Source organism: Salvelinus namaycush, unplaced genomic scaffold (assembly GCF_016432855.1).
Source record: "Salvelinus namaycush isolate Seneca unplaced genomic scaffold, SaNama_1.0 Scaffold61, whole genome shotgun sequence".
NCBI classification, from domain to species: domain Eukaryota; kingdom Metazoa; phylum Chordata; class Actinopteri; order Salmoniformes; family Salmonidae; genus Salvelinus; species Salvelinus namaycush.
This window is the reverse complement of record NW_024061320.1, coordinates 277,180-302,870: the sequence shown is the minus strand read 5'-3', so window position 1 is coordinate 302,870 and position 25,691 is coordinate 277,180. Positions and strand designations below refer to the sequence as shown.

At 46.6% G+C, this 25,691-nt stretch overlaps 1 protein-coding gene across 1 annotated transcript; it reads left to right on the top strand.

The window, feature by feature from the left end:
- Positions 1–25,691, top strand: LOC120042070 (tudor domain-containing protein 3-like). The gene is made up of 10 exons (XM_038986963.1): positions 1–214; positions 875–959; positions 2,170–2,235; positions 6,237–6,397; positions 15,695–15,836; positions 17,781–17,852; positions 19,023–19,172; positions 22,024–22,254; positions 24,422–24,590; positions 25,583–25,691. Exons 1-9 carry the CDS (start codon positions 177–179, stop codon positions 24,488–24,490), a joined length of 1,014 nt encoding a protein of 337 aa, XP_038842891.1. The 5' UTR covers positions 1–176; the 3' UTR covers positions 24,491–24,590; positions 25,583–25,691.

The window sequence follows — 25,691 nt, the reverse complement described above, 5'->3', positions numbered from 1 at the left end:
TTCAACTTTGACGTCTCGCCCAACGAGAGGTCATTTGTTTTAGTCGGCAAACGCTAAAATATCCGGCTAAACTCATTGATTATCGGATTAATTATTAAAGATAAAACAATGGATAATCCACAAATTAAATAGTTCATCGACTATATTTGCATTTGATACTTTATTTTTTAAAGAAAATGGCTGAAATCAACTTAGCCCTCACCAAGGAAGGCTGGTGGGTAGCTTGTGGCTAAGGTGTTAGCTAGCTAGCTAGCTAGATCACACGTTCACTTTGCTAGCATAGCTTTGGCTTTTCTATTTAACGTTAGATAAATTAACACCTAATGTTAGATTTAGGATCTCACATACTATGATTCCTGTGATAATGTAGCTTAAATATTTGTACGCCAGATATGTAATACCATAGCTAGTTACACATATCTGGCGTACGAACTGATAACAGTAGCTAATAATGATTATTTTGGCAGTTGATGTTGCGAAGTGTGTCATTTGTCTAGCAAATTGCTGTCAATTATTTTAGCATGTATAGCTTTGGTACGCTAACTAACAAGGCCATGTATGCTCATTTGAAGCTAAGTAGCTACCTAGCTAGCTACCTAAGTAAACAACTCCGTGACCACCGGTGTAACGTTAGCTAGCTCTACATTACTGTAGCTAGCTATTAATATATCTTCAAAGTTGATCTGCTAGTCAGTTGTTAGCTACGTTAGTTAAGTACACTCGAGTGATATGCGAGTTGGCTGGCTAGCTAGCTTTTGAATTTCAATGTGTTTGTTCACTGTAGTTATCTGGAGTGTTGTTTAACCACAGTAACGTTACATAGGTTACGCCATTGAAATGTGAGCCCTTTCTTTTGGTTTACCTTCCTACACAGGTACCTTACAGACGAAGGAATAGAGGAGTTGAAACGCACTTCTGAGAAACCCTCAGCTAATTACATTATTCGCATTGCACTTAATGTAAGTAGCTAGTATTCTCTCTTCTAGTATACAGGAAAAACGTTTTCCCTTCACCCCTGTAGATGTACATTTAACTGTCTCCTGGGGTTTGAGTAGAAAATAGACTTTTTGTCAAGTGCTTACAGTCGACCTCATTTCAAAATCAATCAAGCTTACAAAACAGGTTTGTGTAAGGCCCACAAAACAGATTCCTCTACATTGCTTTGAATATTGCTTATTGCATGTTTTGCAGGTGTGTCAGTAAACCAAAGTCACCCTAATATGGCTGCATTCCAATTCCCCACCCTTGTTTGTACTTGCACACTCCCACAGTCCCTCCAGCCAATGCTTACGACAATCTAGTCTGAATAATCAGGCTCTAATACATACTATACACAATTGGTATATACAGCCTGAGACATTTGTGTGCACAATGTTGTAAATGTTCCTTTACAAGCCAGAATGTTGATTAAAATCGCATGTAAGCTCACTCTACCGGTTGTTTGTGTGGTTTGTCCCTTTCCGCTGCTCTAAATTTGAGACAAAATATCCACAGGCAGGTCTTGTTTACCTGACATTGTAGAGAGCCGGTGGGTATGTGGTTTGGTACTGAGGTAAAGTGAGTTTTATATTGGATATTTGGATTTCTATCTTCAAAAAAAGATTCAGAATATACAATTTTCATTGTCATGGCATACTTGGTTCGATAGCTATTGACAGAATATACCATTTTCATTGTCATGGCATGCTTGGTTCAATAGCTATTGACCAGAGAGTCTGGGCTTTGAGCACTCTAAAAAGTCACTTAAACAAGACCTTCCTGTGGATATTTTGTCTCAAATTTAGAGCAGAGGAAAGGGACAAACGGGGAGAGTAAGTTCAAATGTGATTGTATTAAACATTCTGGCTTGTAAGGAACATTTGCACACGTCTGGCTGTCTATACCTATTAATTGTAAATTACAGCCTGACTAATCAGACTAACACCAATCCAATAGTTTGTGAAATCCATGACTGGAAGTGTACTCATGCCCACTTTGGGAGACGTGGAGAATCAGGATTCAGGCAATATTTACCAGTGCTTTGAAAAAACAGGTTTCTCTACATTGCTTTCAATTATGCTTCTCAAGGTTTACAGGTAATCTCATTGTCAGCTTAAAATGTTGGTTGGGCAAGTATTGCTTAACCCCCCCCCCCCTCCCCTCCCCCTGTCTCTGTGGCTATCTCTACAGAGTGACCTGAGGCCTATTGGCAGGAAGTTTCTCCCTGCGGACATCAACAGTGGCCGGGTGGAGAAGGTGAGGCATTGTGTGTGTGTGTGTGTGTGTGTGTGTGTGTGTGTGTGTGTGTGTGTGTGTGTGTGTGTGTGTGTGTGTGTGTGTGTGTGTGTATTAGCACAGATATGTGTACGCCAAAGGGTCAGAGAAACTGTCCATGATCCTATCATAATGATTCAATACAGAACAAAAACAAAGTTAGAACCAACAGGATAACAGTGTAATAGTCAGTGGATGGAGGTTAGTCAAGCTAGACTGCTATGGTGAGTAACCATGCTGAAGACCCATGGCAATTTAGAAAGCTAATTCCTAGGCTTTTATCTCAGTGGGCTGTATATCTCAGCCTTGAAAACAACATGCACCTGACCCGGGTTTGATACCCTGTTGGTTACACTGTCCTGTGAACGTTTGAGTAATACATAAATGCACTACTTCCAAAGGCCACTAGATGTCTCTGTCACACCAGCTTTAAAATGCCTTCATTCCTTCCTTCAGCCATGGGGAGTTAAACTGAGTCCAACTGAGAAAATGCCACAGATGATGACGAGGTAGATAATTAATGAATTAATTTGTATGTGAGCAAATAACCCACGGTCCTAAGGCTCAGAGAGCTAATAACCCACGGTCCTAAAGCTCAGAGAGCTAATAACCCACGGTCCTCCTAAAGCTCAGAGAGCTAATAACCCACGGTCCTTCTAAAGCTCAGAGAGCTAATAACCCACGGTCCTAAAGCTCAGAGAGCTAATAACCCACGGTCCTCCTAAAGCTCAGAGAGCTAATAACCCACGGTCCTCCTAAAGCTCAGAGAGCTAATAACCCACGGTCCTTCTAAAGCTCAGAGAGCTAATAACCCACGGTCCTTCTAAGGCCCAGAGAGCTTATAACCCACGGTCCTTCTAAGGCTCAGAGAGCTAATAACCCACGGTCCTTCTAAAGCTCAGAGAGCTAATAACCCACGGTCCTCCTAAAGCTCAGAGAGCTAATAACCCACGGTCCTTCTAAGGCTCAGAGAGCTAATAACCCACGGTCCTTCTAAGGCTCAGAGAGCTTATAACCCATGGTCCTCCTAAAGCTCAGAGAGCTAATAACCCACGGTCCTCCTAAAGCTCAGAGAGCTAATAACCCACGGTCCTAAGGCTCAGAGAGCTAATAACCCACGGTCCTCCTAAGGCTCAGAGAGCTAATAACCCACGGTCCTAAGGCTCAGAGAGCTAATAACCCACGGTCCTTCTAAAGCTCAGAGAGCTAATAACCCACGGTCCTCCTAAAGCTCAGAGAGCTAATAACCCACGGTCCCGTGTGGCTCAGTTGGTAGAGCATGGCGCTTGCAACGCCAGGGTTGTGGGTTCATTTCCCACGGGGGGACCAGGATGAATATGTATGAACTTTCCAATATTTGTAAGTCGCTCTGGATAAGAGCGTCTGCTAAATGACTTAAATGTAAATGTAATGTCCTTCTAAGGCTCAGAGAGCTAATAACCCACGGTCCTTCTAAGGCTCAGAGAGCTAATAACCCACGGTCCTTCTAAGGCCCAGAGAGCTAATAACCCACGGTCCTTCTAAAGCTCAGAGAGCTAATAACCCACGGTCCTCCTAAAGCTCAGAGAGCTAATAACCCACGGTCCTTCTAAGGCTCAGAGAGCTAATAACCCACGGTCCTTCTAAGGCTCAGAGAGCTAATAACCCACGGGCCTTCTAAGGCTCAGAGAGCTTATTACCCACGGTCCCCCTAAAGCTCAGAGAGCTAATAACCCACGGTCCCCCTAAAGCTCAGAGTAAGATATTGCACTCCTTTCAGGTAAGTACAACTCCCACTCTGCATTAGTCTAACAGGGAACACGCCATCAATACTGGTAATTCAGAATTTCTCAGTCTGCATTGAGTTATTTATTTATCGTTGCCTGGCTCTTTTCCCAGAGTAGGTTATCACTAGACTGCAATTAATATGTACTGCATTTACAAAGGTGATTGAATATGCCGTAGAATGCCAGCTCTTGGAGCAGAGATACACTATTTTAATTGGAACGTGTAAACCTCAGTTTTTCACAATTCCTGACATTTAATCCTCGTAAAAATTCCCTGTCTTAGGTCAGTTAGGATCACCACTTTATTTTAAGAATGTGAAATGTCAGAATAATAGTAGAGAGAAAGATTTATTTAAGCTTTTATTGTTTTCATCACATTCCCCGTGGGTCAGAAGTTTACATGCACTCAATTAGTATTTGGTAGCGTTGCCTTTAAATGGTTTAACTTGGGTCAAACGTTTCGGGTAGCCTTCCACAAGCTTCCCACAATAAGTTGGGTGAATTTTGGCCCATTCCTCCTGACAGAGCTGGTGTAACTGAGTCAGGTTTGTAGGCCTCCTTGCTCGCACACGCTTTTTCAGTTCTGCCCACAGATTTTCTATATGATTGAGGTCAGGGCTTTGTGATGGCCACTCCAATACCTTGACTTCGTTGTTCTTAAGCCATTTTGCCACAACTTTGGAAATATGCTTGGGGTCATTGTCCATTTGTAAGACCCGTTTGCGACCAAGCTTTAACTTCCTGACTCATGTCTTGAGATGTTGCTTCAATATTTTCACATAATTTTTCTTCCTCATGATGCCATCTATTTTGTGAAGTGCACCAGTCCCTCCTACAGCAAAGCACCCCCACAACATGATGCTGCCACCCCCATGCTTCACGGTTGGGATAATGTTCTTCGGCTTGCAAGCCGCCCCCTTTTTCCTCCAAACATAACGATGGTCATTATGGTCAAACAGTTCTATTTTTGTTTCATCAGACCAGAGGACATTTCTCCAAAAAGTACGATCTTGTCCCCATGTGCAGTTGCAAACCGTAGTCTGGCTTTTTTATGGCCGTTTTGGAGCAGTGGCTTCTTCCTTGCTGAGCGGCCTTTCAGGTTATGTCGATATAGGACTTGTTTTACTGTGGATATAGATACTTTTGTACCTGTTTCCTCCAGCATCTTCACAAGGTCTTTTGCTGCTGTTCTGGGATTGATTTGCACATTTCGCACCAAAGTATGTTCATCTCTAGGAGACAGAACGCGTCTCCTTCCTGAGCGGTATGACGGCTGCATGGTCCCATGGTGTTTATACTTGCGTACTATTGTTTATACAGATTAACGTGGTATCTTTAGGCGTTTGGAAATTGCTCCCAAGGATGAACCAGACTTGTGGAGGTCTACAATTCTTTTTCTGAGGTCTTGGCTGATTTCTTTTGATTTTTCCATGATGTCAAGCAAAGAGGCACTGAGTTTGAAGGTAGGCCTTGAAATACATCCACAGGTACACCTCCAATTGACTCAAATTATGTCAATTAGCCTATCATAAGCTTCTAAAGCCATGACATCATTTTCTGGAATTTTCCAAGCTTTTCCAAGTATAAAAGGGCACAGTCAACTTAGTGTATGTAAACTTCTGACCCACTGGAATTGTGATACAGTGAATTATAATTGAAATAATCTGTCTGTAAACAATTGTTGGAAAAATTACTTGTGTCATGCACAAAGTAGATGTCCTAACCGACCTGCCAAAACTATAGTTTGTTAACAAGAAATGTGTGGAGTGGTTGAAAAACGAGTTTTAATGACTCCAACCTAAGTGTACGTAAACTTCCGACTTCAACTGTAAAAGCAGTAAGGTCAATTTGAGCGAGGAGACGGCGAGGGTAGCGCAATTCAATAAACTTTATTCATCCCAGAGGAGCAGTTATTGAAGCCGGGACCATCTGCTGAGGTTGTTTAGCAGTTAGTGCTTACAAGGCTGATGTCTTTACTGCAACAAACCCTGGCATTAGGACACATCGTAGCAAATTATTTTTTTGCAACGTTAAAAACAGAACGCTACATTTCTTATTGGACAAGTTCAGGTCCCCTCTCTGTGTTGATCTGTTTGGTGCCTCATGAATACGGACCCTAACTCACTCTCTGGCTGTAAAAAACGTTTTTTTGCTACAGTGTGCCCTAATTAACACGACCCCTGTCTTTTATCTCGCCCTACCCGTTCCCACCCTCAGTTGGAGGGTCCGTGTGTGCTGCAGATTCAGAAGGTGAGGAACGTGTCGGCTCCCAAGGACAACGAGGAGTCTCAGGGAGCCCCCAGGATGCTGCGGCTGCAGATGACAGACGGACACACCAATGCTGTGGGCCTCGAGTTCAAACACCTGTCCCAGATCAGGTAGAGAACAACTACAAGTTCAAACACCTGTCCCAGATCAGGTAGAGAACCACTACTAGTTCAAACACCTGTCCCAGATCAGGTAGAGAACCACTACTAGTTCAAACACCTGTCCCAGATCAGGTAGAGAACCACTACTAGTTCAAACACCTGTCCCAGATCAGGTAGAGAACCACTACTAGTTCAAACACCTGTCCCAGATCAGGTAGAGAACCACTACTAGTTCAAACACCTGTCCCAGATCAGGTAGAGAACCACTACTAGTTCAAACACCTGTCCCAGATCAGGTAGAGAACAACTACTGGTTTAAACACCTGTCCCAGATCAGGTAGAGAACCACTACTGGTTTAAACACCTGTCCCAGATCAGGTAGAGAACCACTACTAGTTCAAACACCTGTCCCAGATCAGGTAGAGAACCACTACTAGTTCAAACACCTGTCCCAGATCAGGTAGAGAACCACTACTAGTTCAAACACCTGTCCCAGATCAGGTAGAGAACCACTACTAGTTCAAACACCTGTCCCAGATCAGGTATAGAACAACTACTAGTTCATACACCTGTCCCAGATCAGGTAGAGAACCACTACTAGTTCAAACACCTGTCCCAGATCAGGTAGAGAACAACTACTAGTTCAGATACCTGTCCCAGATCAGGTAGAGAACAACTACTAGTTCAAACACCTGTCCCAGATCAGGTAGAGAACAACTACTAGTTCAAACACCTGTCCCAGATCAGGTAGAGAACAACTACTAGTTCACACACCTGTCCCAGATCAGGTAGAGAACCACTACTAGTTCAAACACCTGTCCCAGATCAGGTAGAGAACAACTACTAGTTCAAACACATGTCCCAGATCAGGTAGAGAACAACTACTAGTTCAAACACCTGTCCCAGATCAGGTAGAGAACCACTACTAGTTCAAACACCTGTCCCAGATCAGGTAGAGAACAACTACTAGTTCAAACACCTGTCCCAGATCAGGTAGAGAACCACTACTAATCTGTTTGATTGATCAGCTACTTTAAACACCAGGCTAATCTGTTTGATTGATCAGCTACTTTAAACACCAGGCTAATCTGTTTGATTGATCAGGTAGAGATCAGCTACTTTTTAAACACCAGGCTAATCTGTTTGATTGATCAGCTACTTTAAACACCAGGCTAATTTGTTTTATTGGTCAGCTACTTTAAACACCAGGCTAATCTGTTTTATTGGTCATCTACTTTAAACACCAGGCTAATCTGTTTGATTGATCAGGTAGAGAATAGCTACTTTTTAAACACCAGGCTGAGCTCAGAGGTCGTTTGTATCAGTCTTCTTAATGTATGGGTGCTGATTTCAGATCAGTTTTGTCTTTTAAATCTCCATGAATGAGAGTAAATAGACAGGGGTGACCTGACCCTAGATCAGCACTGCTACTCGGAGATCCTTGATGCATACGGGCCATAGGAACAAGATCAGCTACTGAAACTCGGAGATCCTTGATGCATACGGGCCATAGGAACAAGATCAGCTACTGAAACTCGGAGATCCCTGATGCATACGGGCCATAGGAACAAGATCAGCTACTGAAACTCTGAGATCCTTGATGCATACGGGCCATAGGAACAAGATCAACTACTGAAACTCGGAGATCCTTGATGCATACGGGCCATAGGAACAAGATCAGCTACTGAAACTCGGAGATCCTTGATGCATACGGGCCATAGGAACAAGATCAGCTACTGAAACTCGGAGATCCTTGATGCATACGGGCCATAGGAACAAGATCAGCTACTGAAACTCGGAGATCCTTGATGCATACGGGCCATAGGAACAAGATCAGCTACTGAAACTCGGCGATCCTTGATGCATACGGGCCATAGGAACAAGATCAGCTACTGAAACTCGGAGATCCTTGATGCATACGGGCCATAGGAACAAGATCAGCTACTGCTACTCAGAGATCCTTGATGCATACGGGCCATAGGAACAAGATCAGCTACGGAAAAACTCTCGATCATCACCGTCACTCCAGTTGGAACATAGTAGCGCGTTAGCATCAAAAGGCTATCCGCTTCTTCTCCAAAGGCACAGAACCAACACCTAGTAAATCATTTGGTTTTCTGGACTGGAGACAACTCCGGCATTCCAGCGTACAAGGAATTTACCACCCAGGAAAAGTACCGTACGGTGCCAGGAACGGAGAAAAAACCCCATATATATATGTACAGTGCATTCGGAAAGTATTCAGACCCCTTGACTTTTTCCACATTTTGTTTTACGTTAAAACCTTATTCTAAAATGGATAAGCAAAAACTGGTTTTTAGACAACATTACACCTAGATAGGGCCTACCATCATGGAATATCTAGTCATCAATTAATTACTCCTAGATAGGGCCTTCCATCATGGAATATCTGGTCATCAATTAATTACTCCTAGATTGGGCCTTCCATCATGGAATATCTAGTCATCAAGTAATTACTCCTAGATAGGGCCTTCCATCTGAATATCTAGTCATCAATTAATTACTCCTAGATAGGGCCTTCCATCTGAATATCTGGTCATCAATTAATTACTCCTAGATAGGGCCTTCCATCATGGAATATCTAGTCATCAATTAATTACTCCTAGATAGGGCCTTCCATCTGAATATCTGGTCATCAATTAATTACTCCTAGATATAGGGCCTTCCATCTGAATATCTAGTCAATTAAATACTGACAAAAATATAAAAATGGTACATTCCCCTGACAGAGGCCTTGTTAGATCCCCATTTCAGATATCTCTGTTGATGATTCTGGCTATTCCCTACGTAGGGCATTACTTTTGACCAGAGCCCTATGTGTCTCCCTATGGGTCTCCCTATGGGTCTCCCTATGGGTCTCCCTATGTGTCTCCCTATGGGTCTCCCTATGTGTCTCCCTATGTGTCTCCCTATGGGTCTCCCTATGTGTCTCCCTATGGGTCTCCCTATGTGTCTCCCTATGGGTCTCCCTATGTGTCTCCCTATGTGTCTCCCTATGGGTCTCCCTATGTGTCTCCCTATGGGTCCTGGTCTAAAGTAGTGCCCTATAGATGGAATAGAAGGCCATTTGGGAAGCAAGCCTCCATCTAACAGGCTGATGAATGGACACGTCTTCCCTTTCAGAAGTACAAAGGAGGCTTCAGATCAAGGAGGCTTTAGAATTAAGCCAGCCACTTGATTGGCGTTCACTTCTTCTTTAACAAAACAAGGGTTTCTTCCAACCGTGTTAATTGGTTGAGAGAAGGGACGTATCAGAGCAGGAGGAGGCTCTTTTCTGTGTTTCTCAGCTGCATGGTTATTCAGGTGGATATGTGGTATGAAGGTATGAACACTGCATACAATTACCACAGCGAATCCTTCCTCTTTAAACCCCCGATAGTCGATGTCCACTGCACCGCGAAAATCAAATTGGCATAGTAATAAAAAATCCCACATCAAAATGTGTCAGTTTATGCTGGAGATGTTTTTGTTGCTTTGGATGCGTCTCAATCCACCGTATCAGACGACGTCGATACGTCACTACTGATACGTCCCCAGGTAGAAGGTGGCAGAGCTAGACGCTGTGTTTGTCACACTAGGAAACATCCTGAAAATCGGTCTTCACGGAAAAACGTCTGTAGCGTACGAATGGTTTGGCCTACAGATGAGACTCTCAGGAACACCATGGTGTTCTCCGTTTTTGCTCTACGATCCTCACAAGCCACTCGGTTCCGCCGATCTGCCAACTGAAGTCGGTTCCGCCAACTTCTGTCTGTAGCGTCCGAACAGTTTGGGATACACATTAATATGACCCCCCTCTGTGGAAAGGTGAGTCTCTCACGAACACGTAGTTGTCGGTTGTTTTGCTCGAGGACACCAACAAGCCTCACAAAACTCGAAGGTTCCCGGGAAACGAGTTTTAAAAAATTAATAGGAAGATATATGGAGATAGTTTAGTGCCAACAATAAGGGATAAAATACATGACCCAAAAATGATAAATAGTTTCCTGATCTTCTATCTCCTAGATATAGGGCAGATGCTTCAGAACAAACTTCCTTATGATTCTTTTGGGGGGGGGTTTATCTGTTCCATGTAGTGAATCTGTTATTCAATGTGTTTCTATTGTCTAATAGCTATAAGGCCAAATACAATTTTTCATCAAAAACAAAAAAAGTTATACTTCAAGTGTATAATGTGATCCTTGGTATGACCTTTTAAAATAATTCTATATAGCTTAGTAAGGAAATGCCATTTTATGACCTTTTTAAAACAATTCCATATAGCTTAGTAAGGAAATTACATTTTATGACTTTTTTTAAACAATTCCAAATAGCTTAGTAGAACCCCTCCCCCGCCTTGTTAGACAGGGCTTTTGTATATTTTTTTTTATTAGGAAATGCCATTTTATGACCTTTCAATTGATTTCCCCCAAAATATATTAGTACTCTGAATGTGTACCTCATGTAAAAGTATAAAAATGACTGAAGAAAGTAACTGGCAGTCATTCGTATGGTCTTGGTGACACACTGTTGCTATCCATTATGAATTACCATTTAGAAGTGGATACGGTTCAAATCACCTCCTGATGACTATATAGACTGATGCTGCTTCACTCCTGTCTACAAATCACCTCCTGTTGACTATATAGACTGATGCTGCTTCACTCCTGTCTACAAATCACCTCCTGTTGACTATATAGACTGATGCTGCTTCACTCCTGTCTACAAATCACCTCCTGTTGACTATATAGACTGATGCTGCTTCACTCCTGTCTATAACTCACCTCCTGTTGACTATATAGACTGATGCTGCTTCACTCCTGTCTACAAGTCACCTCCTGTTGACTATATAGACTGATGCTGCTTCACTCCTGTCTACAAATCACCTCCTGTTGTCTATATAGACTGATGCTGCTTCACTCCTGTCTACAAGTCACCTGATGACTATATAGACTGATGCTGCTTCACTCCTGTCTACAAATCACCTCCTGTTGACTATATAGACTGATGCTGCTTCACTCCTGTCTACAAATCACCTCCTGTTGACTATATAGACTGATGCTGCTTCACTCCTGTCTACAAATCACCTCCTGTTGACTATATAGACTGATGCTGCTTCACTCCTGTCTACAAATCACCTGTTGACTATATAGACTGATGCTGCTTCACTCCTGTCTACAAATCACCTCCTGTTGACTATATAGACTGATGCTGCTTCACTCCTGTCTACAAATCACCTCCTGTTGACTATATAGACTGATGCTGCTTCACTCCTGTCTACAAATCACCTCCTGTTGACTATATAGACTGATGCTGCTTCACTCCTGTCTACAAATCACCTCCTGTTGACTATATAGACTGATGCTGCTTCACTCCTGTCTATAACTCACCTCCTGTTGACTATATAGACTGATGCTGCTTCACTCCTGTCTACAAATCACCTCCTGTTGACTATATAGACTGATGCTGCTTCACTCCTGTCTACAAATCACCTCCTGTTGTCTATATAGACTGATGCTGCTTCACTCCTGTCTACAAGTCACCTGTTGACTATATAGACTGATGCTGCTTCACTCCTGTCTACAAATCACCTCCTGTTGACTATATAGACTGATGCTGCTTCACTCCTGTCTACAAATCACCTCCTGTTGACTATATAGACTGATGCTGCTTCACTCCTGTCTACAAATCACCTCCTGTTGACTATATAGACTGATGCTGCTTCACTCCTGTCTATAACTCACCTCCTGTTGACTATATAGACTGATGCTGCTTCACTCCTGTCTACAAATCACCTCCTGTTGACTATATAGACTGATGCTGCTTCACTCCTGTCTATAACTCACCTCCTGTTGACTATATAGACTGATGCTGCTTCACTCCTGTCTACAAATCACCTCCTGTTGACTATATAGACTGATGCTGCTTCACTCCTGTCTACAAATCACCTCCTGTTGTCTATATAGACTGATGCTGCTTCACTCCTGTCTACAAGTCACCTGTTGACTATATAGACTGATGCTGCTTCACTCCTGTCTACAAATCACCTCCTGTTGACTATATAGACTGATGCTGCTTCACTCCTGTCTACAAATCACCTCCTGTTGACTATATAGACTGATGCTGCTTCACTCCTGTCTACAAATCACCTCCTGTTGACTATATAGACTGATGCTGCTTCACTCCTGTCTATAACTCACCTCCTGTTGACTATATAGACTGATGCTGCTTCACTCCTGTCTACAAATCACCTCCTGTTGACTATATAGACTGATGCTGCTTCACTCCTGTCTACAAATCACCTCCTGTTGACTATATAGACTGATGCTGCTTCACTCCTGTCTACAAATCACCTCCTGTTGACTATATAGACTGATGCTGCTTCACTCCTGTCTACAAATCACCTCCTGTTGACTATATAGACTGATGCTGCTTCACTCCTGTCTACAAATCACCTCCTGTTGACTATATAGACTGATGCTGCTTCACTCCTGTCTACAAATCACCTCCTGTTGACTATATAGACTGATGCTGCTTCACTCCTGTCTACAAATCACCTCCTGTTGACTATATAGACTGATGCTGCTTCACTCCTGTCTATAACTCACCTCCTGTTGACTATATAGACTGATGCTGCTTCACTCCTGTCTACAAATCACCTCCTGTTGACTATATAGACTGATGCTGCTTCACTCCTGTCTACAAATCACCTCCTGTTGTCTATATAGACTGATGCTGCTTCACTCCTGTCTACAAGTCACCTCCTGTTGACTATATAGACTGATGCTGCTTCACTCCTGTCTACAAATCACCTCCTGTTGACTATATAGACTGATGCTGCTTCACTCCTGTCTACAAATCACCTCCTGTTGACTATATAGACTGATGCTGCTTCACTCCTGTCTACAAATCACCTCCTGATGACTATATAGACTGATGCTGCTTCACTCCTGTCTACAAATCACCTCCTGTTGACTATATAGACTGATGCTGCTTCACTCCTGTCTACAAATCACCTCCTGTTGACTATATAGACTGATGCTGCTTCACTCCTGTCTATAACTCACCTCCTGTTGACTATATAGACTGATGCTGCTTCACTCCTGTCTACAAATCACCTCCTGTTGACTATATAGACTGATGCTGCTTCACTCCTGTCTACAAGTCACCTCCTGTTGACTATATAGACTGATGCTGCTTCACTCTTGTCTACAAATCACCTCCTGTTGACTATATAGACTGATGCTGCTTCACTCCTGTCTACAAATCACCTCCTGATGACTATATAGACTGATGCTGCTTCACTCCTGTCTACCAATCACCTCCTGATGACTATATAGACTGATGCTGCTTCACTCCTGTCTACAAATCACCTGTTGACTATATAGACTGATGCTGCTTCACTCCTGTCGACAAATCACCCCCTGTTGACTATATAGACTGATGCTGCTTCACACCTGTCTACCAATCAGTCAGTATCGTAGCTAGATCCTAATTTTCAACCAAAATACTCGTCTTACTTTTGGAATGGAAGCACAGACAGAGATGTTGGTGACTTTCTGAACTTCCTCAGTCTCCCTCCCTCCCTCCCTCCCTCCCTCCCTCCCTCCCCCGGTCTCCATCTCTCTCGCTTTCTTCTCCTCCTTCTCAATTTCCACTCGTCAGTGGCTGATCCGCTACCAATCCGTTTCCTTAATTACAACTCCATCCAAGCAGCGTCCGCGGCGACGGCTGCCGTGGCTACCAGCCAGCCCTTACAGGTGGAGTGGCTGGAGAGGAGCGCTGTGTCCCACACGGTTCCCTATTATCTATGGACTCTGGTCCCAAAAAATGCAGTGCACTACAAAGGGAATAGGGTCCCATTTGGGACGGAGAGGAGAGCTTGCCCAGAATCTATCCATGAGGAGAGAACAGTACAACCCTTTTATAATGACAACACTAACTAGTGTCTGTTCTGTTGATATCAGCTAGCTCTGATAGTGGAGGGAGGGAGGCAGAGAGAGAGAGAGAGGGGGAGAGAGAGAGAGAGAGAGAGAGGGAGAGGGAGGGAGGGAGAGAGAGGGAGAGAGGGAGAGAGGTTAGTTTGTAACGGCTTACAGCTCCGTTCCACAGTGTCATTATGAGGCAGTACCCTGAGAGAGGACCCTGCTCCAGCTAGCACCAAGTTGTCCCAAATGGCAACCTATTCCCTATGTAGTGCACTACTATTTGCCCTATTGGGGGTGGGGGGGGGCTCTTGTCAAACATGATGCCCTATATAGGTGGATAGGCTGCCGTTTGAGACCTACTCGGCCGTTGGGTTGGAAGTGAAATCCCTAATTGCTGCATCAGCAGCTGGACATCCCTCTAAGTCCCTGTGTTTTTTTAATGAGAGGACTAGGGGCTGAATTCCAAATGGCACCTTATTCCCTATGGGCCCTTGGTCAAAAGTAGTGCACTACATAGGGCATAGGATCACGTTTGGGACGCGGGGCCGGAGGCTCAGAGCTGGTGGTGATCAGAACAGGGCTGTTAATTTAAAATGAGAACGGCCTGAACCGGGGATGGGATTATTCCTAGGCTGTGTCCCAATTTGGCCCCCTATTCCCTATATAGTGCACTACTTTTAACCACAGGCCATGCCCTATCCAGACCACTTTTCTAAATGACACAACTGTGTTTCTATAGGGTGCTATTTTAGGACACAATCCCTCGTCCCGCTCGTCTCACCATCCTACTGCAACACAGCGCGTCATTTAGAAGAGTGGTCGGACAGGACAGAGAGGGGGAGAGGTTTGTGGGTAACGTAAGCTAAGCTGTTCTTTTGGCATGGCTCGCCCCGTTGGACAGTAGCCATCACATGCATAGCTGGCTGGATGAAGAGTTTTAGGAGGGAAAATGAATCGTGATGATTTGTGTTTTTCTTTTCTAATTAAAGCTGGGGCCCCCCCAAAACACTGCTTTCATATCAATACAACTGTTTGTTCTGTCTGTTGTTTGTGACGTTGTTACAGAGATAGAAATCTATTGTTTATCCATCTCCTGTGTTTATTTTTGTCCTATCCAATATTAGGTTAACATATGACCTGTCCTTCCATTCCATTGCTGTAGCCAATCTGTATTAAATGTAACTGTAAACATATTCCATGTAAACCTATTATAATCAATCTCCTTGTTTGTTTGTTTTGGCATTGGTTTAAGCTTCCTTAACCGCTTAATTGATTTGGTCTACTTAGAGCTCTCCATATAATACAAAATGGGTTCTCTATGGAGCTGTCCTCTGGCCTCCCTAATTCACCCCCCCCTGTGTTTTTTTAAATTTTATAGCCTGAACACCCCTCCAGGAACCAAGGTGAAGGTCCTTGGTACGGTCCAGGTGAAGAATGGCATTCTGCTTCTGGACGACTCCAAGATCTCCGTCCTCGGAGGGGAGGTCGACCACATGATGGAGAAATGGGAACTGCAAAGGGTGAGGAAGAGGAGGCGTTTTTTACCCTTCGTTTTACAGCAGACTGTCTCTGTGAGTGTGTTCCAAACAGTACCCTATTCCCTACGTAGGGCATGCACTTCAAAAGTAGTGCACTAGACTCTTTATACTATACGGGGAATAGAGAGCCGTCACCTCAAATGGTAGTTTATTACGCTGTTACTGGACAGCTGTTCGTCCTGTCTGGTTCAAAGGACCATGAAAAAGGATGTCCTAAAGGGCGTACTAAAGGGCATACTAAAGGGCATACTAAAGGGCGTTCTAAAGGGCGTTCTAAAGGGCGTTCTAAAGGGCGTTCTAAAGGGCGTTCTAAAGGGCGTTCTAAAGGGCGTACTAAAGGGCGTACTAAAGGGCGTACTAAAGGGCGTACTAAAGGGCGTACTAAAGGGCGTACTAAAGGGCGTACTAAAGGGCGTACTAAAGGGTGTTCTAAAGGGTGTTCTAAAGGGCGTTTTAAAGGGCGTTTTAAAGGGCGAACTAAATTGTGTTCTAAAGGGCGTTCTAAAGGGCGTACTAAAGGGCGTTCTAAAGGGCGTACTAAAGGGCGTACTAAAGGGCGTTCTGAAGGGCGTTCTGAAGGGCGTTCTGAAGGGCGTTCTAAAGGGCGTTCTAAAGGGCGTTCTAAAGGGCGTTCTGAAGGGCGTTCTGAAGGGCGTTCTGAAGGGCGTTCTGAAGGGCGTTCTGAAGGGCGTTCTGAAGGGCGTTCTGAAGGGCGTTCTGAAGGGCGTTCTGAAGGGCGTTCTGAAGGGCGTTCTGAAGGGCGTTCTGAAGGGCGTTCTGAAGGGCGTTCTGAAGGGCGTTCTGAAGGGCGTTCTGAAGGGCGTTCTGAAGGGCGTTCTGAAGGGCGTTCTGAAGGGCGTTCTGAAGGGCGTTCTGAAGGGCGTTCTGAAGGGCGTTTTGAAGGGCGTTTTAAAGGGCGTTTTAAAGGGCGTTTTAAAGGGCGTTTTAAAGGGCGTTTTAAAGGGCGTTTTAAAGGGCGTTTTAAAGGGCGTTTTAAAGGGCGTTTTAAAGGGCGTTTTAAAGGGCGTTTTAAAGGGCGTTTTAAAGGGCGTTCTAAAGGGCGTACTAAAGGGCGTACTAAAGGGCGTTCTGAATTACACAACATATACACACACATCTAATTACACAACATATACACACACATCTAATTACACAACATATACACACACATCTAATTACACAACATATACACACACATCTAATTACACAACATATACACACACATCTAATTACACAACATATACACACACATCTAATTACACAACATATACACACACATCTGATTACACAACATATACACACACATCTGATTACACAACATATACACACACATCTAATTACACAACATATACACACACATCTGATTACACAACATATACACAACATATACACACACATCTAATTACACAACATATACACACACATCTGATTACACAACATATACACACACATCTAATTACACAACATATACACACACATCTGATTACACAACATATACACACACATCTGATTACACAACATATACACACACATCTAATTACACAACATATACACACACATCTAATTACACAACATATACACACACATCTAATTACACAACATATACACACACATCTAATTACACAACATATACACACACATCTAATTACACAACATATACACACACATCTAATTACACAACATATACACACACATCTAATTACACAACATATACACACACATCTAATTACACAACATATACACACACATCTAATTACACAACATATACACAACATGTACCCAATACACACACATCTAATTTCACATCTAATTACACAACATTTACCTAATACACACAAGTCTAATTAAAGGAATGGAATTAAGAATGTATAAATATATGTACTAACGGGCGTTCTAAATTCCCCTCTTCTCCCCTTTGACCTCCAGAGCTTGGCCAAACACAGCAGGAGTAACATCGGAAGAGAAGGTGGAGCCCCTCCCTTTGTGCCCTTCGGACAGGTATGACCTGACAATATTTAACTAGTTCCACACACAGCCAATCAGACTGATTCTCTCTCTGTTGACTAACCAATCAGACTGATTCTCTTTGTTACCTAACCAATCAGACTGATTCTCTCTCTGTTGACTAACCAATCAGACTGATTCTCTCTCTGTTGCCTAACCAATCAGACTGATTCTCTCTTTGTTGACTAACCAATCAGACTGATTCTCTCTCTGTTGACTAACCAATCAGACTGATTCTTTCTCTGTTGACTAACCAATCAGACTGATTCTCTCTCTGTTGACTAACCAATCAGACTGATTCTCTCTCTGTTGACTAACCAATCAGACTGATTCTCTCTCTGTTGACTAACCAATCAGACTGATTCTCTCTCTGTTGACTAACCAATCAGACTGATTCTCTCTCCGTTGACTAACCAATCAGACTGATTCTCTCTCTGTTGACTAACCAATCAGACTGATTCTCTCTCTGTTGACTAACCAATCAGACTGATTCTCTCTCCGTTGACTAACCAATCAGACTGATTCTCTCTCCGTTGACTAACCAATCAGACTGATTCTCTCTCTGTTGACTAACCAATCAGACTGATTCTCTCTCTGTTGACTAACCAATCAGACTGATTCTCTCTCCGTTGACTAACCAATCAGACTGATTCTCTCTCCGTTGACTAACCAATCAGACTGATTCTCTCTCTGTTGACTAACCAATCAGACTGATTCTCTCTCTGTTGACTAACCAATCAGACTGATTCTCTCTCTGTTGACTAACCAATCAGACTGATTCTCTCTCCGTTGACTAACCAATCAGACTGATTCTCTCTCCGTTGACTAACCAATCAGACTGATTCTCTCTCCGTTGACTAACCAATCAGACTGATTCTCTCTCCGTTGACTAACCAATCAGACTGATTCTCTCTCCGTTGACTAACCAATCAGACTGATTCTCTCTCCGTTGACTAACCAATCAGACTGATTCTCTCTCTGTTGACTAACCAATCAGACTGATTCTCTCTCCGTTGACTAACCAATCAGACTGATTCTCTCTCCGTTGACTAACCAATCAGACTGATTCTCTCTCTGTTGACTAACCAATCAGACTGATGAAATTCTCTCTCTGTTGACTAACCAATCAGACTGATGAAATTCTCTTCTCTCTGTGCTCCTCAGAAGTGTGTAAGGAATGAGGAAGTGGACTCCAGAGAGCTGGACACCAGGAAGACTCTGGTCAGCACCAGTGTGGTGAAAACAGCTGACGAGAACGAAGAGTTTGAGAAGCAGAGACTAGCAGCCATCGCCGAGGTCGCCAAGAACAAAGAGGTGTGTGTGGTTTTATCCCTGTTGTCGTAGCTACAGTAACTGAATCACACACGTCTGTTAGACTCTGTCCGTGTCCCACACGTCTGTTAGACTCTGTCCGTGTCCCACTGTGTCTGTTAGACTCTGTCCGTGTCCCACACGTCTGTTAGACTCTGTCCGTGTCCCACTGTGTCTGTTAGACTCTGTCCGTGTCCCACACGTCTGTTAGACTCTGTCCGTGTCCCACTGTGTCTGTTAGACTCTGTCCGTGTCCCACTGTGTCTGTTAGACTCTGTCCGTGTCCCACACGTCTGTTAGACTCTGTCCGTGTCCCACGTGTCTGTTAGACTCTGTCCGTGTCCCACTGTGTCTGTTAGACTCTGTCCGTGTCCCACTGTGTCTGTTAGACTCTGTCCGTGTCCCACTGTGTCTGTTAGACTCTGTCCGTGTCCCACACGTCTGTTAGACTCTGTCCGTGTCCCACTGTGTCTGTTAGACTCTGTCCGTGTCCCACTGTGTCTGTTAGACTCTGTCCGTGTTCCACTGTGTCTGTTAGACTCTGTCCGTGTCCCACTGTGTCTGTTAGACTCTGTCCGTGTCCCACTGTGTCTGTTAGACTCTGTCCGTGTCCCACTGTGTCTGTTAGACTCTGTCCGTGTCCCACTGTGTCTGTTAGACTCTGTCCGTGTCCCACTGTGTCTGTTAGACTCTGTCCGTGTCCCACTGTGTCTGTTAGACTCTGTCCGTGTCCCACTGTGTCTGTTAGACTCTGTCCGTGTCCCACTGTGTCTGTTAGACTCTGTCCGTGTCCCACTGTGTCTGTTAGACTCTGTCCGTGTCCCACTGTGTCTGTTAGACTCTGTCCGTGTCCCACTGTGTCTGTTAGACTCTGTCCGTGTCCCACTGTGTCTGTTAGACTCTGTCCGTGTCCCACTGTGTCTGTTAGACTCTGTCCGTGTCCCACTGTGTCTGTTAGTACTCTGTCCGTGTCCCACTGTGTCTGTTAGACTCTGTCCGTGTCCCACTGTGTCTGTTAGACTCTGTCCGTGTCCCACTGTGTCTGTTAGACTCTGTCCGTGTCCCACTGTGTCTGTTAGACTCTGTCCGTGTCCCACTGTGTCTGTTAGACTCTGTCCGTGTCCCACTGTGTCTGTTAGACTCTGTCCGTGTCCCACTGTGTCTGTTAGACTCTGTCCGTGTCCCACTGTGTCTGTTAGACTCTGTCCGTGTCCCACTGTGTCTGTTAGACTCTGTCCGTGTCCCACTGTGTCTGTTAGACTCTGTCCGTGTCCCACTGTGTCTGTTAGACTCTGTCCGTGTCCCACTGTGTCTGTTAGACTCTGTCCGTGTCCCACTGTGTCTGTTAGACTCTGTCCGTGTCCCACTGTGTCTGTTAGACTCTGTCCGTGTCCCACTGTGTCTGTTAGACTCTGTCCGTGTCCCACTGTGTCTGTTAGACTCTGTCCGTGTTCCACTGTGTCTGTTAGACTCTGTCCGTGTCCCACTGTGTCTGTTAGACTCTGTCCGTGTCCCACTGTGTCTGTTAGACTCTGTCCGTGTCCCACTGTGTCTGTTAGACTCTGTCCGTGTCCCACTGTGTCTGTTAGACTCTGTCCGTGTCCCACTGTGTCTGTTAGACTCTGTCCGTGTCCCACTGTGTCTGTTAGACTCTGTCCGTGTCCCACTGTGTCTGTTAGACTCTGTCCGTGTCCCACTGTGTCTGTTAGACTCTGTCCGTGTCCCACTGTGTCTGTTAGACTCTGTCCGTGTCCCACTGTGTCTGTTAGACTCTGTCCGTGTCCCACTGTGTCTGTTAGACTCTGTCCGTGTCCCACTGTGTCTGTTAGTCTCTGTCCGTGTCCCACTGTGTCTGTTAGACTCTGTCCGTGTCCCACTGTGTCTGTTAGACTCTGTCCGTGTCCCACTGTGTCTGTTAGAATCTGTCCGTGTCCCACTGTGTCTGTTAGACTCTGTCCGTGTCCCACTGTGTCTGTTAGACTCTGTCCGTGTCCCACTGTGTCTGTTAGACTCTGTCCGTGTCCCACTGTGTCTGTTAGACTCTGTCCGTGTCTCACTGTGTCTGTTAGACTCTGTCCGTGTCCCACTGTGTCTGTTAGACTCTGTCCGTGTCCCACTGTGTCTGTTAGACTCTGTCCGTGTCCCACTGTGTCTGTTAGACTCTGTCCGTGTCCCACTGTGTCTGTTAGACTCTGTCCGTGTCCCACTGTGTCTGTTAGACTCTGTCCGTGTCCCACTGTGTCTGTTAGACTGTCCGTGTCCCACTGTGTCTGTTAGACTCTGTCCGTGTCCCACTGTGTCTGTTAGACTCTGTCCGTGTCCCACTGTGTCTGTTAGACTCTGTCCGTGTCCCACTGTGTCTGTTAGACTCTGTCCGTGTCCCACTGTGTCTGTTAGTCTCTGTCCGTGTCCCACTGTGTCTGTTAGACTCTGTCCGTGTCCCACTCTGTCTGTTAGACTCTGTCCGTGTCCCACTGTGTCTGTTAGACTCTGTCCGTGTCCCACTGTGTCTGTTAGACTCTGTCCGTGTCCCACTGTGTCTGTTAGACTCTGTCCGTGTCCCACACGTCTGTTAGACTCTGTCCGTGTCCCACGTGTCTGTTAGACTCTGTCCGTGTCCCACTGTGTCTGTTAGACTCTGTCCGTGTCCCACACGTCTGTTAGACTCTGTCCGTGTCCCACACGTCTGTTAGACTCTGTCCGTGTCCCACTGTGTGAGTTGGTACTGTTTCTACTGGCTGGTTGTGTATTAAGGACCAGTTTCCCAGACACAGATTAGGTCTAGATTCTCCATAGTCCAGGACGAGACTTTGTCTGTCTGCCGGGGAAACCAATCTCTTGACCTCTTCTGAAGGGAACTCGGACGTTTGGCGGCGGAGGCAATGCCGGGGGAAACCTCGGTAATCCAGGCAGCCGGGACAGCTACCGACGAGGAGACCGAGGAGACAGGGACTCGTACCGGCAGAGACGAGAGGAGAGGACGGAGAGGACAGAGGAGTCCAGCCGTCCAGAAGGAAACTACAGAGAGCTCGGGAGTTACCGGGAACAACCAAACTACCGGGAACTAGGAAATTACCGCGAGCTGGTGAGGGCTTTGACATTTTGACCCAGTGTTTCCCTTAGCTCTGTATAGGCGGGTGGGTCTCTTTCTCTCTGTCTAAAAGCCCCCCCCCCCCCTCCCTCGCTCATTTCAGTTTTAATTGAAGATGTTTGAGGTCTTTGTGGTCAGGAGAAAAATTCAGGGAAAATATGCCTTGGCTCTCTGGTTTTGGGCTTGACCTGTCTACCCGTCACAACAACAAGTCAATTTAATTCAGTTGTTTAATCTAGATTCCTGGCTTGCAGTGAAAATGTCTCTGATTTGGTTTTTATTGAGCGTTTTGGTGTCAGAGTCAGAGGATGGTTTAGGGTCCTTTGTGGTCTGATTGTGAGATAATCTTGGGGACATCCTCATTGGTTTAAGACGGTGTGGGACTGGGCAGGCCTCAACAACAACCACAGCTAGTCTTTCATTCAGTTGTGTAATGTAGACTCCTGGCTTACAGTGAGACCCCTCCCTTCCTGTCTCCCAAAGGGCACCCTGTTCCCTATATAGTGCACTACTTTACGCCCTGTTCCCTATATAGTGCACTACTTTACACCCTATTCCCTATATAGTGCACTACTTTACACCCTATTCCCTATATAGTGCACTACTTTACACCCTGTTCCCTCTATAGTGCACTAGTTTTGCAAGTAGGGAATAGAATGCCATTTGGGACATGGGCTATGTTTCCACCTCAGTGCGTCTTGATGGGAGGGGTGGGGAGAGGAGGAGGGGGAGGAGGAGAGGTGGAGGGGGGGAGGGTGGGGACAGGAGAGGTGGAGGGGGGAGGAGGAGAGGGTAACGGATTAAGGAGATAATCTGAGGAGTCTCAATAGAATAGAAAGGCTGTTAATCTGGAGCAGACTACAGCTTCATTAACCCCCCCCCCCCCTTGAACTCCCCCTCTCTCTCTCTGGTCTTCATTAACCCCCCCCCTCCCCCCCATTTGAACTTCCCTCTCTCTCTCTCAATTCAAGGGGCTTTATTGGCATGGGAACATATGTTAACGTTGCCAAAGCAAGTGAAGTAGATAATATACAAAAGTGAAATAAATTATTCATTATTTATCTCTGCTACTATCCTCCCCCCTCATCCCATCCCTCCATCCTCCCTCCCATCCCTCCATCCCCCCTCATCCCATCCCTCCATCCTCCCTCCCATCCCTCCATCCCTCCATCCTTCCATCTCTCCATCCTCCCTCCCATCCTCCATCCCATCCCCCCCATCCCCCCTCCCATCCCTCCATCCTCCCTCCCATCCCTCCATCCCATCCCCCCATCCTCCCTCCCATCCCTCCATCCCCCCTCATCCCATCCCTCCATCCTCCCTCCCATCCTCCATCCCATCCCCCCATCCTCCCTCCCATCCCTCCATCCTCCCTCCCATCCTCCATCCCATCCCCCCATCCTCCCTCCCATTCCCTCCATTCCCTCCATCCTTCCATCTCTCCATCCTCCCTCCCATCCTCCATCCCATCCCCCCAATCCTCCCCATCCCTCCATCCTCCCTCCCATCCCTCAATCCTCCCTCCCATCCTCCACTCCCATCCTCCCTCCCATCCCTCCATCCTCCCTCCCATCCCTCCTCCTCCCTCCCATCACCCTCCATCCTCCTCCATCCTCCCTCCCATCCCTCCATCCTCCCTCATCCCTCCATCCTCCCCATCCCTCCATCCTCCATCCCATCCCCCCATCCTCCCTCCCATCCCTCCATCCTCCCTCCCATCCCTCCATCCTCCCTCCCATCCCTCCATCCTCACTCATCCCTCCCTCCTCCTCACTCATCCTCCCTCCCTCCATCCTCCCTCCCATCCCTCCATCCTCCCTCCCATCCCTCCATCCTCACTCATCATCCTCCCTACACCTCCTCCATCCTCCCTCCATCCTCCCCTCCCATCCCTCCATCCTCCCTCATCACATCCCCCTCCCATCCCTCCATCCTCACTCATCCTCCCTCCCATCCCTCCATCCTCACTCATCCTCCCTCCCATCCCTCCATCCTCACTCATCCTCCCTCCCATCCCTCCATCCTCACTCATCCTCCCTCCCATCCCTCCATCCTCCACCCCCCGTCCCATCTCTCCATTCTTCCTTCCCCTCTCCCATCCTCCATCCTCCCTCATCCTCCCTCCCTCCTCCCATCCCTCCATCCCCCCCCCCCCCCCTAGGTGGATGAGCGGGCCCTCGGGACATTATGGAGATGGGGTTTGATAAGGAGGATGCTCGTCAGGCCCTGATGGACACACACACAACATGGAGGTGGCTCTCAACAGTCTACTGACGGGGACCTTCAAACCCCCCCCACCCCCCGAGGAACCCAGCAGACCCCCCCCAGAGGTAAGCCCTGTCCCCCCCCACCCACCCAGATGTAAGCCCTGTTCCCCCCCCCCCACCCAGAGTAAGCCCTGTTCCCCTCCCCCCACCCAGAGGTAAGCCCTGTTCCCCCTCCCCCCACCCAGAGGTAAGCCCTGTTCCCCCTCCCCCACCCAGAGGTAAGCCCGTTTCCCCCTCCCCCCACCCAAGTAGCCCTGTTCCCCCCCCCCCACCCAGAGGTACCCTGTTCCCCCCCCCCCCCACCCAGAGGTAAACCCTGTTCCCCCTCCCCCACCCAGAGGTAAACCCTGTTCCCCCTCCCCCCACCCAGAGTAAACCCTGTTCCCCCCCCCACCCAGAGGTAGCCCTGTTCCCCCTCCCCCCACCCAGAGGTAAGCCCTGTTCCCCCTCCCCCCACCCAGAGGTAAGCCCTGTTCCCATCCCCCCACCCAGAGGTAATCCTGTTCCCATCCCCCCCACCCAGAGGTACGCCCTGTTCCCATCCCCCCACCCAGAGGTAATCCCTGTTCCCATCCCCCCCACCCGAGGTAATCCCTGTTCCCATCCCCCCCACCCAGAGGTAAACCCTGTTCCCATCCCCCCCACCCAGAGGTAATCCCTGTTCCCATCCCCCCCACCCAGAGGTAATCCCTGTTCCCATCCCCCCCACCCAGAGGTAATCCCTGTTCCCATCCCCCCCACCCAGATTAAGCCCTGTTCCCATCCCCCCCACCCAAGGAATCCCTGTTCCCATCCCCCCCACCCAGAGGTAATCCCTGTTCCCATCCCCCCCACCCAAGGTAAGCCCTGTTCCCATCCCCCCCACCCAGAGGTACCCTGTTCCCATCCCCCCCACCCAGGGTAATCCCTGTTCCCATCCCCCCCCCAGAGTAATCCTCCCCCCACCCAGAGGTAAGCCCCTCCCTGAAGAGATGCTGAAACACATGGACTACGTAATAACTATAGAATCCCATTGATAATGTGACTTTTCTGCTGCGTCTGTTTCCTCCATGCAGCAGACAGAGGAAGGGGTCGTGGCCGGGGTCGGGGTCGGTCCAGTAGGTTTGGGGGTGAGGATGAGGAGGAGGGAGCAGGAGGAAGACCGTCAGGACCCAGCACTCTGTT